Genomic DNA, 16,382 nt, shown 5'->3' with positions numbered 1-16,382 from the left:
ACATTTAATAAATCCTCTTTATTTTCTGGAAAATCCTTGCTTTAAAAAAAGTCTTTAGCTTTTTATATAGTTCGACTTCTAACACCAATTAAATATCTTCAATTCAGTCTCAAGCAGGAACAAATCTTCAGTCCACTTGCCTACGTTTATCGTCTTTCAAGTGACAGTGTGAGTAGTAAAGCCCAAATCAGAGAGAAGTTGACTTTTGTAAGGTGGTAACTTCACCTTCCCCGGAAGGAAATGAGGTGGTTCTTCCCTTTGATCACAACTGCTTTCTTGATTTGAAATAAACTGTTGTACAGCCCAGTCACCCCATCTTTAGGCATTTAGAAATGTTAATCATAGTTATATAGGACAACTAGCCTGAGTCCCACTAAGTAGAAACGATAGTGAATTTAGTATAAGATTATACCTTTAGGCTGGGCGGGTGACTCACGCCTGTCACCCAGCACTTTGGGAGGCCAAGGTGGGTGGATCATGGATCACTTGAGATTAGGAGTTTGAGACCAGCCTGGCCAACATGGCAAAAACCTGACTCTGCTGAAAATACACAAATTAGCTGGGTGTGGTGGTGTGCCTGTCATCTCAGCTACTCAGGAGGTTGCAGCAGGAGAATCGCTGGAACCTGGGAGGTGGAAGTTGCAGTGAGCCAAGATAATGCCACTGCACTCCAGGCTGGGCGACAGAGTGAGACTCTGTCTACAAAGAAAACAAAGAAACAAAAAATTATACCTTTAGAGCAAGGCCAGCCTTGTAAATTAGCAAATCTGACTACAAATTCAGTCAGCAGATATACTCAGCCCAGCAAAGTGAGCAAGCTTACTGTAGGTTGTGTTAAGGCATGGACTGGGATAAACTGGCAAAATTAGAGTAAATTTGACAATTTGACGTTGGATTCATTAATGACAGCCTGTCCTTCAGTGAAGTCAGGCAGCATTGCGTTTCTATTCACCTCTGTGTTTTATGAGGCTATAAAAATATAAGATATGAGAAATGTGAATACTTTTTATTTGTGAGGGCAGAGATCTTGAAAAAGAGAGTAAGAGGAAGTCAGAGTATGCGGGTGAAGGCTCTTGTTTTTTTGCTGAGGATTTAGCTTTGGTTTTTAGCCATTCTCACAAAGAGATCATTGGTCCTAACTAACTGATGGTGGTTGTTTTTTTTCACATGAATGTCTGTAAGGTTTTAGGCTTGATTTTAAAAATTGGGCCTATACTCACAGAAAGACAAATACTGCATGATCTCACTTATATGTGGAATCTAAAAGGTTCGAATCCATTAAAGTAGAGAGTAGAATAGTGGTTACCAGAGGCTGGTAGGGGGCAAAGTTGGGGGAGTTAGGGAGATATTCGTCAAAGGATACAAAATTTCAGTTAGGAGGAATAAGTTCAAGAGATCTAGTGTACAACTTGATGTCTATAGCTAATAACAATGTATTGTATACTTGAAAATTACTAAGAGTAGATTTTAAGTGTTCTCGCCACACACACAAAATGATAAGTATGTGAAGGAATGCCCAATGTTAATTAGCTCGATTTAGCTAATTATCTCCCAAAATATGTACATAATTCAAGACATCATGTTATATACCATAAATATATACAATTTTTTTATTTGTCAAATAAAAATATACAAAAAAACCCTGGGCCTATACTGCGCATAGGTAGTGGCCACAGGCAGAGCTGGTCCCAATCCCCTCCCTCTCTCTGTAGTCCCTTATCCCAGGTTGCTTTATTCTTGTATGACCCACGTGGCCCCTCTGGGCTTGTAAGGGCTCTGGGGCTGTATTTTAGGACTCTGTAGCCCTTACATTACCCATTTCCTCTACCAAAGGTCATTTCTCTTATCTTCAAGCTTATTTTTGGAAGGGTCATTATTTCTTCATGAGAAGTCAAATTCTGATTTGCAAGTGCTGAACACAGATGCCGTTAGTCTATAAAACTCTTATATTTTCACATGTAAATGTAGTAACCTGCTAACCTCAGACTCTGCTTCCTCTAATCTAGTTGCCCTGCAACTGTGATGAGCATCAAAATCACCAAGGGTACTTCCCCATTCTCAGAGATCCTGATTCCTTAGGTCTATGTGGGGGCCTTAGCATTTTTTAATAAATAATGCATCACTACAGGATTCTGATGTCTGTCAGGGTCTTGAGAACTATTTTTCTAACTCTAGCACTAAACTCAAAATGTAATTTCAGATGGAATTTCCTAGGCTCATTCATTTTGTTTTATTTATGGCTTGGCCAGTCATGGATCTAAACAGTAACTTGCAACTGTTGCTTCAACTACCTCTGTCCTGGACTTTCCAGAGATTGGCTTTAAGAAAGAAAGGACATCCCTGGGATAAGATTACCATGTGTATTTTTATGTACACATTTTGAAAAACATACAAACGAATGGGATCTTTGCTTATCTCTTTCATGTAGAAAAATTTATTTTACTTCTATTTCAGGTTTTCAATAATGTAGTAGGACAAGATGGCATCACTATATCCCTGTTTTTTACACAGATATATTAGAGATGCATTATCTTATTGGAAATTTTAAGCTATTTAATAATAAACTATTAGTCTTTTAGAATTTCTTTTTCCTCAAGTGTTGATAAGTAACTGAAAGTCTACAAGCAGACAAGCAGAATTAGTCAGTGGAACTTCATTTCTTGCTCCATTTTTGTCCTCAGCAGTAGAGGGTGGTGAGATTTCAACCCAGCCTAGCAGGACCAATAAGTCTGGAAAGAAGTAGCTCTAGTTCATCTTGGCACCTGCTAATTCTAGTTCTGAAGACCATGGGAAATCTCTTGCCTATTTAGCTCAGTGATCATCCAAGACGGGAAATTCTTGGGCTCAACTGTGAGGGATCCCAAGTTTATATGTACCACTAATGTCTCACAAATCAAGAATCCAAGAGAATCAAGAGACTATAGTTCATTCCTTATATTAAATTCTTAGGACTGCCAACTGGGTGGCTACAGTTTTGGGGGCTAGAAGTCTGATATCAAGGTGCCATCTGGACTGGTTCCTTCTGAGGACCACGAGGGCAGGATCTGTTCAGGCTTGTAGATGGCCTTCTTTTCCATGTGTCTTCACATTATCTTCCTCTGTTTGTATGTGTGTCCAAATTTCCTCTTTTCTTTTTAATTTGGAAATTTATACTGTCTAATCTACAAGCTTTATATAGCTTTAGTTAAAAAAAAAAGCAAAAAAAAAAAAAAAAAACAAAAAAAAAAAACAAAAACAGTGAAGCCAAGACACTCTTCCAAAGTCTGGACCCTTCCAACCTTCCAAATACAAGAGCTCTGGAAGTTGTATATACCAAATTTCCTCTTCTTAAAATGTCACCAGTCACATTGGATTAAGGCTCACCCTATTAACACCATTTTGACTTAATCATCTCTGTAAAGACCCTATCTCCTGATACAGTCACATTCAGATGCTCAGGAAGTTAGGGTATCGGTATCACTATATGAATTTGGGAGTTGGGGGAGGACACAATTTAGCCCATGACAGTCCTGAATCTCCTTTGCTAGATGCATGACTGTGGGCCAGTCACTTCACCAGTTGGGATACTGCCATCTCTATCAGAAAAGGGGTTTGGGCTAGGTCATCTATAAAGTCCTTTCTGCTCTAAATTGTAAATATAATGAGATACCAACTTTTAGTTTAATTGTTTAAAATTTTAGAAGCTAACTGGATGCTTTGCTGGTGTCAACACTCCCCTTTACAAAAAAGAAAAAATTCGTCCGGGCACGGTGGCTCACGCCTGTAATCCCAGCACTTTGGGAGGCCGAGGCAGGCAGATCACGAGGTCAAGAGATTGAGACCATCTGGCCAACATGGTGAAACCCCGTCTCTACTAAAAATACAAAAATTAGCTGGGCGTGGTGGTGTGCATCTGTAGTCCCGGCTACTTGGGAAGCTGAGGCAGGAGAATCACTTGAACCCAGGAGGTGGAGGTTGCAGTGAGCTGAGATCGCGCCACTGCACTCCAGCCTGGCAACAGAGCGAGACTCCGTCTCAAAAAAAAAAAAAAATCTCACTTTCTGTTTCTACTGTTCTCTCAAGTACCCCTCTGCCTTCTGTTACTTCTTTGCTGCATTCTGAGAGGAATGGGGTGGGGAGCACTCTTTCCTGTGGAACCCCATAACCCATCTATTTTCATCAATCTATTTGAAATTCAAAGCCAGGGGTTAAAATGTCCACTTTCAATTTGAGATGTCTAACTTTAAGATAAATCTATTAACATGCATTTCTAAGTGACTTTTAAGCTAAGCATTTTATTTTATTAAGCTCGTACAGAAGGGTAACTATTATGCTTGTATGATAAAGTGCACTTTCAAAAACACTCGGTTCAAATATAAAATAATATTCGTAATATTTTATGACAAACCTCCTAGAACTTATATGTGTCTTTCTCCCCAGAGTAGTCTCTACGGGTCCTAAACAATACTTCATTATTAGATTTTTTTCAGTTTATAAGCCACACAAGAAAGTTAACCCATGTCGTCTCTAGAGGCATAAAAATAGACAGCGTTCTGAGAAATATATCTGTTTATTCCTAGTTCAGTAACAGCGCAATGAGATCCTAAATTATGAGGTACCTTTTGTTTATCTTATTGTCTCATTGGCAACCAGCAACTCCCGTTGCATTTTTGACGTGGGAATCTATCAGGGTGTGGTTAATAAAGTGCATTTCCATGGTAAGTATTCTTTAAGAAAAAATAAACCAAGATTTCATCAGAGACCGAAATTACTGCAAACTGTAGTCACCAGTTTCTGGTGATTTGTATAACTGAGCTTTTGATTTCAAAAATTAAAAAGTTCTCTTTAGTGTAACATATTTTTGTGTCCAATAATTTTACTTCAAAAATAAAAGAGAATTTTCTTTACCATCAAACAACGTTGCTATAATGAGTGGTGATATATTTAGTCCTAGAGGACCAAAGAGAAATAAAATGGCTTTGATTATGCTGGTTTAAGAAAACATATCCGATTAAACAGACGTTAATATTTATGATGTTTGATTTAGTAAAATTATAAGACTACCAAAGAAAACTAGAAGAGCAAAAGAACCAAAATTTATATAAAGAATTAAATGTTAATAATTCAAAGGTTTAGAATTTTTTCCACCTTTCAAATACTAAGTTGCTGTTACAGATTTACTACTATTATTACCCAGATTTTCCATTTTACTAAAAAATAAAAACACAGGTCATTATGATAAATCAGTATAGATCTTTAGGCTCAACACAACCCTGCTACCTTTTAAATTTTTTTATTATACAACAAACACATATGCATTATCAAGAAAAGATGAGTTTAGCAAAATGAAGAAAAATAGTCTTAGCAACTAGAAATAAGCATCATTAAAATTTCTGTGTGTTAAAGGATAATATACTGCTGAAACTTTTTTTTCTTGAAATGTCCCTCTTTTCTTTCGCTTTTCATTTTCTTAATCCCTAACCTTCTACTGTTGAATTTTCTGGACCACCGTTATACCCCCTCATCAACAGGGCATTTTTTTCTGCAGTAGCTGAGCACAATGGTCATATTGAAGAAATTCCCTTGTGGGGCTTTGCCTAGAGGTAATAAAATCCTCTTGGCTGGGTATATTGGCTCATGCCTGTAATCCCAGCACTTTGGGAAGCTGAGGGGGGAGCATCTTCTGAGGTCAGGAGTTTGAGACTAGCCTGGCCAACATGGTGAAATGCCGTCTCTACTAAATATACAAAAAATTAGCCATCATAGTGGTGCATTCCTGTAATCCCACCTACTTGGGAGGCTGAGGCAGAAGAATCGCTTGAATGCCGGAGGCAGAGGTTGCAGTGAGCCGAGATCTAGATTGTGCCACTGCACTCCAGCCTGGGTGACAGAGCAAGACTCAGTCTAAAAAAACAACAACAACAACAACAAGAAAAACAAAGTAAAACCCTCTTCACTGTGATGACTCTAAAGCTTGCTTTTGCCTCTCTAAATCAAAACAAACCATTTGCAGTCTGATGCTATGCTCAAAACAGAATTCTCACTGACTGTTCCAGGCTTCTGTCTACTCATTCTTGCCATGCTGAGGGCTGTCATTTCTCACCACTGAATGCCTTTTTTTTTTTTTTTGCTTCTTTTTAAAAGTCTTTTCCTGTTTGCTTTGAACTTCAATAAAAACAGGGGGTAAGAAGGTAATATGCTTTTATTTTGTCTTTGGGGTTTTTTTTTCCTTCTTCTTTTGGTTCCTTTTCAGATCCTAGCTCATCAAGGCCATTTGCCACACTGACAATGGAATAAGCCTGAATGGGGGTCTATATTTCTTCCAGTAGTTAGTTTAATTCGGTCATTGAGCTGTTGCTCTATTTGTAACCATCATGCTAGATCCGAGGGCTGACTATTCCTGAGAAAGTGTAGAGATCCTTTCAGACTGGCATGGTGCTAGGGCAGAGGTTCAGTCATTATCTTCTGTGTCTACTAATTATTGCATCATTTCTTCTACTCTGTAACCTGGTTGGCTATGAAAAGTGATTCTTCCTCACTGATGCTGCAGGCAATGGGTGAATATCCAATTGTTCTCTCAGTTTCTTGTCATCGGATACAAAGAACAAATTTCATGTGTCCCTGTTTCTGAGAGGTTCAAAGGGAACAAATGCACAGATTCTAGCATAGGATGACTTCCAGCTTCTAACTATTTGTGCATTCCATTTCCTCACCCCTGTGAGAGGTTGCAGTCATGGTCACGGCTGTTCTGAGAAATTCAGTGCCCAAACTGGAGGGAGGGGATCGCAAACTCAGCTTTTTCCCAAGCTTCAGGGCAGGGCTGGCAAGTTTTGCCTTCTCCACCAGCAAGAGCCCTGGCTTTAGGGGTCTTGCTACAGTTTTCCCAGACTGGAGGTCTTGGGGCTGGATTTTAGTGCTTAGCGAATTCCTGCCAAACACCTCCCCTTTCCCCAATATCCATTTGTTTTGATGGTTCTTTGCAGGCTTCTTGCCGATAATTGTCTTAAAACAAATGGAGTTGTTTGCATTCCTAGATGGAGTAAAATATTTAGGAAACTATTCTACAAATATGAAACAGCCCAGATTTGGGCCAGAAGTCCTGGTTCTGAGTCTCTTGTTAGCCACTCTTAACTGTGAATTATTGGACAAATCATTTCTCACACTCTGTGTAATCTGTCACCTGGGTACTTGATGATTTAAACCAGGAATTGTAGCCCTTCTCATAATACTGTCTCCTAAATATTGGGTGAATTTAGTATATCAAGGAAGTCAGGGCACTATACCCGTAGGGGTGTCTCTCTCTCTCTCTCTCTCTCTCTGTCTCTTTGCCTTTCTCGGATATTCATCTTTGGTGGCAGACCTGGGGTTCAAACCACAGTTGTTTTGAAATTTCTCTTTCCTCCTCCACTATGCTCCCCCTCACTGAAACTGTAATAATAAAAGTAGCACACTTATTGGGCATGTATTTGTTATGTGCTAGGTTCTGTGCCAACAGCTTTAAGTGCATTATTCCACTTATTTTCACAACAAGCCTGTGAGGAAGAGGTTATTTCCACTTATAGATAAAGAAACTGAGACTTGGAGAATGTAAGTGATTTTACTCACAAACACAGGGCAGTAAGTGGGAGGCCCTGTTCACCTTAGAACACCTGGCTTCTATCATCCATGGTGCTGTTTCTAGTGTGGTTTGAAGAACCTGAGGTCTGAACTGCTATACAGGTGACCTGCTGCTTTCTTGGAGAGAAATCTGAAAGATAGTGGAGCCCTCACATGGCTTTGCCTGTGCACAGCAGATACTGCCAATTTTGGGCGGGTTACACTTGTTGACCACATTGCTTACTTCAGAAATCAATAAAATTCTCTTCATGCTTTTATTTTACAGGTTCTTATGTCTGTTGCTAGATTATTGTCCAAAAGTGTTAATGCCCAAGTGACTGATATCAACTCCAAGGGATTGGAATTGAGGAAGACTGTTACTACAATTGAGACTCAGAACTTGGAAGACCTGCATCATGATGGCCAATTCTGCCATAAGCCCTGTCCTCCAGGTATGTTACACAAAACACCCAGAGATTACAGTGAAAGTCACAGTTAGCAGTAGCACATAGTAATCATGACTATAATAATTTTACAGCTTTTGGTTCCCTTATATTATATAACATAACTGAGAGAAAAACAACCATGAAATTATTTTCCAAAGATGAGTTTTATTTATATTTATCAAGCTTATTTGATGTGGTTATGGATAAATTTAATTTACAAGTGACATGCACCTCTGGAATGAGAATATTGGTCTATTTGGCTCCATTTTTTTCTAAGCAAAAATGACTCATTTGTGAATATGAAAGCTTATCATGTCAAAACTGATTAGGATCTATCATAACAATAGTGGAACTCTGAAAGCAAGAGACTTCTACTCTTAAGGGATATTTCTCAGCACTTCCCTTCAATCAGTCTCTAAGAAAGCTGTCCTGGCACTGAAGCCTGCAAAATATATTTGCATTTTGCAGCTGAATAACTAGACGAATAAGAAAAGCAACAGGCAAAAACCAACAGCTTTTTTTTTTTAAATCAATACTTTGAAGGGCAAACTAATTTCAGATCACAAATCCTTCAAACACTGGTAAATTAGAAGCTAAGCAAAATGCAATTGTGCAAACATTTCTTCAACTTTGAGTAGAGTTGAAAAAAGGAAAATAGCACATGGGTTCATGTGATAGATTAATAGAACAAAAAAGGACTGTAGTATGTTTCATGGTTGGCCTCCCAGGCTTCCAGCACTCAAGCTGCAAAACAGGATGGGTCCTGTTTGTGAAAAGATTCTACCAGTCTCCCTGTGCTTCATGTCCAGATTTTAATAACCCTTATGGAAAAATCTCCCCTATAACCCAACCCATTTATACTTAAACCCATTTACACTTAAATCTTCTCCAACACGAATAAAGAATGGCTTCCTGGCTTTATGATAACTTGCTAAACACAATCAATTTGCTCTATGAATTGAAATCTTTGTTCATAATTTTAAAACCTAAAATGCAAATTAAAATGAACAAAATACGCTTTGCACATCAAACTGTCAAGGATTTTTGTCTATTGCTTTTTGGTTTCGCTTTATTTTATTTTAATTTAAGAAGTGAATGTAAATTGTTACAAACTTTTAAGAAAGACATTTGGATATATGAGTCAAAAATTTGAAAATGTTTATACTTGCTAAGATAGCAATTAATTTATACGAAAATACCCTGAGAAAATAATCAAAAATAAAGGAAAATATTGTACACATGATATTTCATTATCAATATGATGTGGGATTCCTTAGGTAAATTTTGGAATATTTAAAGACTGAAATAGTATGTATCAAACAAAGTCATGTTTTCTGATATATTTCTAATATAATCCTCAATTATATAAACCTTCTTAAGTGATTTCCAACTGATCTGGCTGGATTAACTTATTCTCCCTGATCCGTCTATAAAATATCCTGGATGGCATCCAACCATGTTAAATACTCTTCCCACTTCAATTCCCTCTTGTTGAATTTTAGGCTTATCAATATTTAAGTTGCTTCCAAATCTGTTTATGCTCATTGGCGTTGTGATATTCATATGTAATTTGATTGAATATTGCATAAATTAATGAAATACAAATACAGAGAAAAGACAGATTTTATTTCTATGAAAACTAGGTTGAGTGCTTTGGATAATTCAGTAAAGATGAGCTGCTAAAATGTTGTTGATGAATTTTGTGAGGGAAAAATAAAAGTTAAGTAGTAGGAAAAATCACAAAAATCTCTAAAGCCATTCATACAGATTATTGGTATGTTTATGTTTTCATTTCATCAAAAAGGAAGGGAGGGAGGGAGGGAGGGAGGAGAAAAAAAGAAAGAAATGAAGAAAGGAAGAGAAAAATAGACAAACAGGAAATTATAGGTGATGCATTATGGATGTGACTTACGTAAGAAAGAACCTGGGGTTATAATAACTTCTATATCACAAGATTGTCAAATGACTATATAGTTATATTTTATAAATTAAAACAAAATATTTACAGTATTTTTAAGTGATTTCCTATGTAAATTGACATTTTTGATTAAATGACCAAAGAAGTCCTCCCCACATCATCATATTCAATAAGAAGGATTGTATGGTATACTGCACACATATTTCATATATACACATTGTACATATATATATATAGATACACACACACACCTGTTATATATATGCTCATGCATATACATGTATGTATGTATTATATGCATACGAATGCAACAAAATAACGGCAATATTTCAAGATTGTTGATATATAGTTTTTTGTTTGTCTGTTTTTTTGAGATGGAGCCTCACTCTGTAGTCCAGGCTGAAGTGCAGTGGCATGATCTCAGCTCACCGCAACCTCTGCCTTCTGGGTTCAAGCAATTCTGCAGCCTCAGCCTCCCAAGTAGCTGGGACTACAGGAGCACACCACAACACCAGGCTAATTTTTCGTATTTTTAATAGAGGCGGGGTTTCACCGTGTTGGTCAGTCTGGTCTCAAACTCCTGACCTCAGGTGATCTGCCTGCCTTGGCCTCCCAACCTACTGGGATTACAGACATGACCCACTGTGCCCGGCCTGATACATAAGTTCTTATTATACTTTCCTGCCTTTTCCAACATTTCTATAATAAGCATATGTACCATTATACTAAAAAAAAGTATTTTAAAATCTGATTTTCAATAAAACAACTACTTATTTTCTTATTTTAATAAATTCTGTTTTCATACTTTGGAGGAACGAAAGAACCTGTGGTTTACTGTATCTCCATTATACCAAGGAAGTTGTGCTAGGCACATTCTGCAAGACAATTCATTAAAGAGACCAATTCATTCAGAGGCCAGTATAATACCACTAGCAAAAAATAAAATTATACTTGGACTTGGGTTCTGTTTTCTTTAAATATTGCCACAATGTTATATAGCTCTATGCACTATTTTTGAATTTTGTTCTGGGAATCTCCAGTTTGTTTGTTTTTTACTATTGACAGACTATTATCTTTACTTACTAAAATAGCATATATGTTTACATGTCATAATTTGCTCATGTAGTAAATATTTTGTTTTATCAAAAAGAATATATGAAGTTATTAAGGAATTCATGTTCCTAGGAAACAGCAGAAATTAATTTTGCTGTATAGGTGAGCAGAGCAGATTAAACTGCTTATTTTTTTTAAAACTAGTTATACCATTAACAATTAGAGTCACTAGTAATGTTTTTCTCACACTTCCCTTGATATTTTCTGTCATTTTCTTCTTCATTCTCCATTCCCTTACCTTCATCTAGCTTTCCCCATAGAATTTTTTTAGCACTTGATATCAGTATATTTATTTGTGTATTGTCTGCCTCCATCCCAAGAAGGTGAAGTCTTTGGTGATGAAAGCTTTATCTTATTTCCTACATAATATCAAACTTCTAAAAAGTTCCTAGGACTCAATAGACATTTAATAAACACCTATCAGATAAATGAATTTTTTAAGAGAACACATTGCATAATGCTTACTAATAGCAATACAGTGACAAACTTTATTTTTAAAGTAAATTAATGCAAATGTGTATATTATTTAAAATTGTTTTTAAAATAACAAGCCTGATAGATAATAAATTTTGGCATAAAGATGTTAATGCTTATCAAAACTCATCAGTACGTACCCTGTCTTTTGATGAAAAAGTAATAGAAAGGGGAGAACAAAGAGAACTGTCATGCTTACTAGGCAGGCCGAGTGCAGTTCTGACAGCAATGCAAGAGAAATATTACTATCTCCATCATATGCAGGATGAAATTTAGGCTTGGAGAAAACAACACTTTGTTAAAGATTTTATAGCTGCTCAAGACTTGACCAAAGCTTTTAAAACTTCAAATGTTCTTTTCCTTACTACACTGTTTCTTATCAGGATTTGTGGACTTTGGAAAGTAAAATGAAAAGTCAGAGCAATGTGAGTTAGTTTGATAATCTCAGTGGCCAGTAACAGCTATCCCCACTCTGAATATATACCAACCAACCTCTCCCCTTTCTCCAAGGAAGTTAGTTGTTGGCAAAGGCATTTCGTGCAGTGTACTTTGTCATTCTAACCTTCCATTTTTTTTTTTTTTTGTATGCTCCTGTTGCTAATCATCCTATTTCTATGGGCTTCTGTCACTCTTTTAGCTTTGGTCTTGGGAGACTTTCTGGCTCTTGACATGACTTTTAAAATAATCTTCTCCCCCATTGTATTTATATATCATTAGCCTACCCCCGCTCCCCTTGTGTTTTAGAAGAGTTTTATTGTCTGTCATCCCTGCATACTTCCCACCCTGTTACTGCCTGTGTCCTGTTCAAACACTTGCTCGTTTTTTCCTTGGGCAGGCGAAAGGAAAGCTAGGGACTGCACAGTCAATGAGGATGAACCAGACTGCGTGCCCTGCCAAGAAGGGAAGGAGTACACAGACAAAGTCCATTTTTCTTCCAAATGCAGAAGATGTAGATTGTGTGATGAAGGACATGGTAAGAGTCTTAAAAAGCAATTGAAAGAGGCCAATCTTGGAATTTCATGTAGAACCATTTATAAGACAATTTGAAATTGGGGCCTACTGTGGTGCTATGTTGACACACAGGAAAGGGAAGGACAGGTGGCTAGGGTACCGCAGGACCAGGTACCGAGCTAATTACTGGTCTAGACCTTTATGAGTAAGTCTAGGGAATTCTTCCAGATATAGGAGAATGACTAAATATGAACCCTAGGAACAGGGTTCATCAGCTCAAATCAAAAGCTCAGAAATTATTTTTTTTCCGGCCTTGACTTATGCTTATATAATGGTGCTTGTTCCTGGCCAGAAAAAACTCAGAAGCCTGCAGATACAAGGACACAGAAATCCATAAGGTAGGTAGGAATGCTCCCCCTTTCTTTGGGGATTTAGTTTGTCCTGATAATTCCATTTGGGGACCTAAATTTTCATGGATATCTCAATGTATTCTAAGGACCCAGATTAAAGTATAACAGAAGTGTTTCTAGTTTTGTTTGACATGAAGAAACTTCTGGACATAAAGCTTTTCCCATCCCTATTCAGCCTATAAAGCAATGTTTCTCATCCCTGGCAGTGCATTAGAATTGCTTAGGGAGCTACTAAAAATGTTTCATGTTTAGGTCCCACCTCAGGGCAATTACATCAGAGTCTCTGAGTGAGGACCTTGGTATTGGCCTGATTGAGTAAGTCTGGGGTAGAGCCTAACATTCTACATTTTTAACAAGCTCCCAAGTGATGCTCATGCTGCGAGTCCCCAAATCACCCTTTGAGTGTTAAGGCTAGAGACTAGAGGAACAGGGGAGACGTCTAGGCAATGGTGAGGTTTGTCTTGGTTGCTACTAAATGATTGCTGGCCATTTCAACCTGGGGTTTCCTGTTCTGTGTTTAAACACCGACTATATTACTGGTGTCATGCTGTGACTGTTGATATAAGCAGTGGATCTCAAAAGTCCATGCAGCTCCTGCCCACCATTTTCATAGTCTACTTATAATTAGCCGCTATAACTAATAGTTTCCAAACTGATTTTCTAGGCTTAGAAGTGGAAATAAACTGCACCCGGACCCAGAATACCAAGTGCAGATGTAAACCAAACTTTTTTTGTAACTCTGCTGTATGTGAACACTGTGACCCTTGCACCAAGTAAGTTTTAGTCTTTCTCTGATTAAAACACTAGATATAACATGAGAGTTACCATTTTCCTAGGCAAGTAACACTGACTGAGAGTTAAGAATTAGGGTTCTAGTCCTGCTTTGCCTCCAAGCAACTAGATGACTGTTTGCTCATTTAAACATTAGTGAACACTTCCTGTGTAGGTGACACTTTGCTGGCCACTTAAGCTAAAGATATGAGCTAGACATATGCCTGGCATCAAGGTATCAGTCCAGAAGCACAGACAGTCAAGGAAAGCAATGGTTATTGTGTTTCAACAGCATGAAAATAGCATCAGAAGAGACTTATGTTCCAGATGTTACAAATTATACAGGAAAACTTTTCAACTCTGCCTGAGGAGATAGAGGTGAAGACGTGAATGTATCTCATGACTTGAATCTTGAAGAAAGAAAAGAAAGAGCATTAACAGGTGCACATGGATGGAATGCCCATGATAGGCAGGGAAACAGCAGCTGCAAGGAGACAAAGGAAGCTCAGGAAAACAGAGTACCTGGCTGGAGTGTAGGAAAGACTGAGAAGGGGTCAGGGCTGAATCATGAAGGGCCTTGTCTTTTAGGCTAAAGAGGTTGGTTTTGACCCAAAGTTAGAGAACCTGACTTGTAAGTCATCTTGGGACACTTTTAGGAGTTCATCTAATAGGCTTAAGAAATAAGGACATGATGCCTTATGTTTTATTTGCTAGGAAAATTTTATGTACAGTTGTCCCAGGCTCTCCCCTGGCCCCAAGTGTCTGAGAGTGCCCCTATGATGACAGGCTAGGTAGGCATTGGGGAAGCCGCTGACTTAGTAAAATAATAACAATAATAGTAGTTCCAAATATTTCATAATCTTGATTTAATTTTCTTGTCATCATAACCTTTTGAAATAGATAATATTATTTCCATGTTATTGATGAGATAATAGGCTCATGACAGTGTGACTTCCCAAGCTCACCTAGTCAGGTAATGGGCTGAGGCTATGAACTCAGACAACCTGATTGTGAATGTTTGTCTGTCTGAAGGAAATCACACATGAACCTCTTGAGTCTCCTGATCACCACCAGTTGCTAAAAGTGGCAGCCTCTAAGGGCCAGCTGAGTACCCTCCCTAAGCTGCATCATGGGCGTGGCTATCACCTGGCCATTTTCTTGGTCTATAGGAATTTTTTGAAATTACTTTTGGCAGTTTATTTTAAGAGCTAGTTTAAGCTATAGGATTTACATGTTCGGTTTATTACCAGGTTTAAGTTTATTTTTGTATCCACTTCATCTCACTTGTGTGTCACTATTTTCCTATCTTCCTTTAACTCTTGAAATCTTAAAACAGTCATTCCTTATGATATTTTTCATCCAGCCATCCAAATTATATTAACTTGTGCCAGCTTTAGATACTAATTTAGAAATATTTGGGGGAATACGTTTGCCAGAGATGCAAAGATGAATAAAATGGCCCCTAATTTATAAAGTGCCATTGAAAATGATAAAGGAATTATTCTGCCAGGCTTTTGAATTTCTCCTGTATTTTTTTTTCTAGATGTGAACATGGAATCATCAAGGAATGCACACTCACCAGCAACACCAAGTGCAAAGAGGAAGGTAATTATTTTTTTACGGTTATATTCTCCTTTCCCCCATCCCCATGGAAAGATGTGAAGAAAAACCAATCACTCTTGATTACTAGAAAGTCCTTTATTTAATCTTAAAGATTGCTTATTTTCATATAAAATGTCCAATGTTCCAACCTACAGGATCCAGATCTAACTTGTGGTGGTTTTGTCTTCTTCTTTTCCCAATTCTACTAACTGTTTGGGGTAAGTTCTTGCTTTGTTCAAACTGCAGATTGAAATAACTTGGGAAGTAGTTCTCAAAGATTTGCCTCATTCTTACCTATAAAAAGCCACCAGTTTGGTAGATTTATATATTGTTAATTTCTTGCCCCTGAATGCAGCCTTGAGAGCTGACTGATAAGAACAAATGAAATTATTCCTCAGCTAGTTTCTGAGCAACAGTTTTGGGGCAATGAGTGGTATTCTCATCCTTCCTATGAACAAGGGTTCTCTGCAGCAGCAGAATTGGCAGAAATCAGAAGTAATTCTTCACTATTCATTGAGATTTCCCTATGCAAAAAGAGAACACAAGAAGCAAAGACATTCCCAGGAAACACATTGCAGGGAACACTTTAAAAACTTGTACTTCTCTGCCTCCTCTTCCTTGGCCTAATTGCTTGTTTTTAATTATTTCTCCTTCTTAACTTATAATACTATGGGGATACATGTTATACAAAGGTGACTTAGTAGAGTCAGTAGAAAAGCCAAAATTAGGTATAATCATAATTAGTCTAGAAAAATCCCTTTAAGTCATTCATCAACTACAGGGTCACACCAACTTTCAATAACTTAAAAGTATCCAATTTTCCCTTCTCAGAACAATTATCTGTTTCTTCAGTTCAGTTGAAGAAGAAAGTTTGCCTTGCCTTTAGCGGTTGTTTAGCTGAAAATACATTTGGGATATTTAAACACTGTAATTGTGCTCAGAGACATACAGATTCTTCTATCTCACATTGACTTTAATGCATACACCTATTGGGTATGTATGCTTGAGTTATTTGTGTGTGTTATTTCATTTCTGGGCATCCATAGCAAGTTGATGTTGACTTGCTTGTCCTACGGTTTCTGCCTCCTGCCATAGTCTTGCCGTGCACATCTTTGCTGGACA

The 16,382-nt window shown here is 37.7% G+C and overlaps 2 protein-coding genes across 10 annotated transcripts in view; one reads left to right on the top strand and one right to left on the bottom strand.

Moving 5' to 3' along the window:
* The window catches only part of ACTA2 (actin alpha 2, smooth muscle), a 276,535-nt gene that overhangs the window by 58,340 nt on the left and 201,813 nt on the right, over nucleotides 1–16,382 (bottom strand). Inside the window, exon 1 of one of the 3 annotated variants that reach the window (XM_055274283.2) lies at nucleotides 413–3,716. The exons of the other annotated variants lie outside the window; for them this stretch is intronic. Within the exon in view, the coding sequence (XP_055130258.1) occupies nucleotides 413–479 (67 nt within the window). The 5' untranslated portion in view covers nucleotides 480–3,716. Of the gene's footprint in view, nucleotides 1–412; nucleotides 3,717–16,382 lie in introns of those variants that run through there. 3 annotated transcript variants of the gene reach the window in all.
* FAS (Fas cell surface death receptor) overlaps nucleotides 1–16,382 on the top strand; it is a 136,384-nt gene that overhangs the window by 114,663 nt on the left and 5,339 nt on the right. For 5 of the 7 annotated variants that reach the window (XM_055274277.2, XM_055274279.2, XM_055274281.2 and 2 more), the window contains 5 exons: nucleotides 7,862–8,027; nucleotides 12,362–12,499; nucleotides 13,552–13,660; nucleotides 15,202–15,263; nucleotides 15,416–15,478. In XM_055274277.2, coding sequence (XP_055130252.1) covers nucleotides 7,862–8,027; nucleotides 12,362–12,499; nucleotides 13,552–13,660; nucleotides 15,202–15,263; nucleotides 15,416–15,478 — 538 coding nt within the window. The remainder of the gene's footprint in view (nucleotides 1–7,861; nucleotides 8,028–12,361; nucleotides 12,500–13,551; nucleotides 13,661–15,201; nucleotides 15,264–15,415; nucleotides 15,479–16,382) is intronic. The other 2 variants (XM_055274280.2, XM_063637124.1) reach the window with 1 other exon arrangement.

This window comes from Symphalangus syndactylus, chromosome 4 (assembly GCF_028878055.3).
Source record: "Symphalangus syndactylus isolate Jambi chromosome 4, NHGRI_mSymSyn1-v2.1_pri, whole genome shotgun sequence".
Classification (NCBI taxonomy): domain Eukaryota; kingdom Metazoa; phylum Chordata; class Mammalia; order Primates; family Hylobatidae; genus Symphalangus; species Symphalangus syndactylus.
The sequence above is the reverse complement of the archived record's forward strand: the minus strand, read 5'-3'. Positions and strand labels throughout refer to the sequence as shown.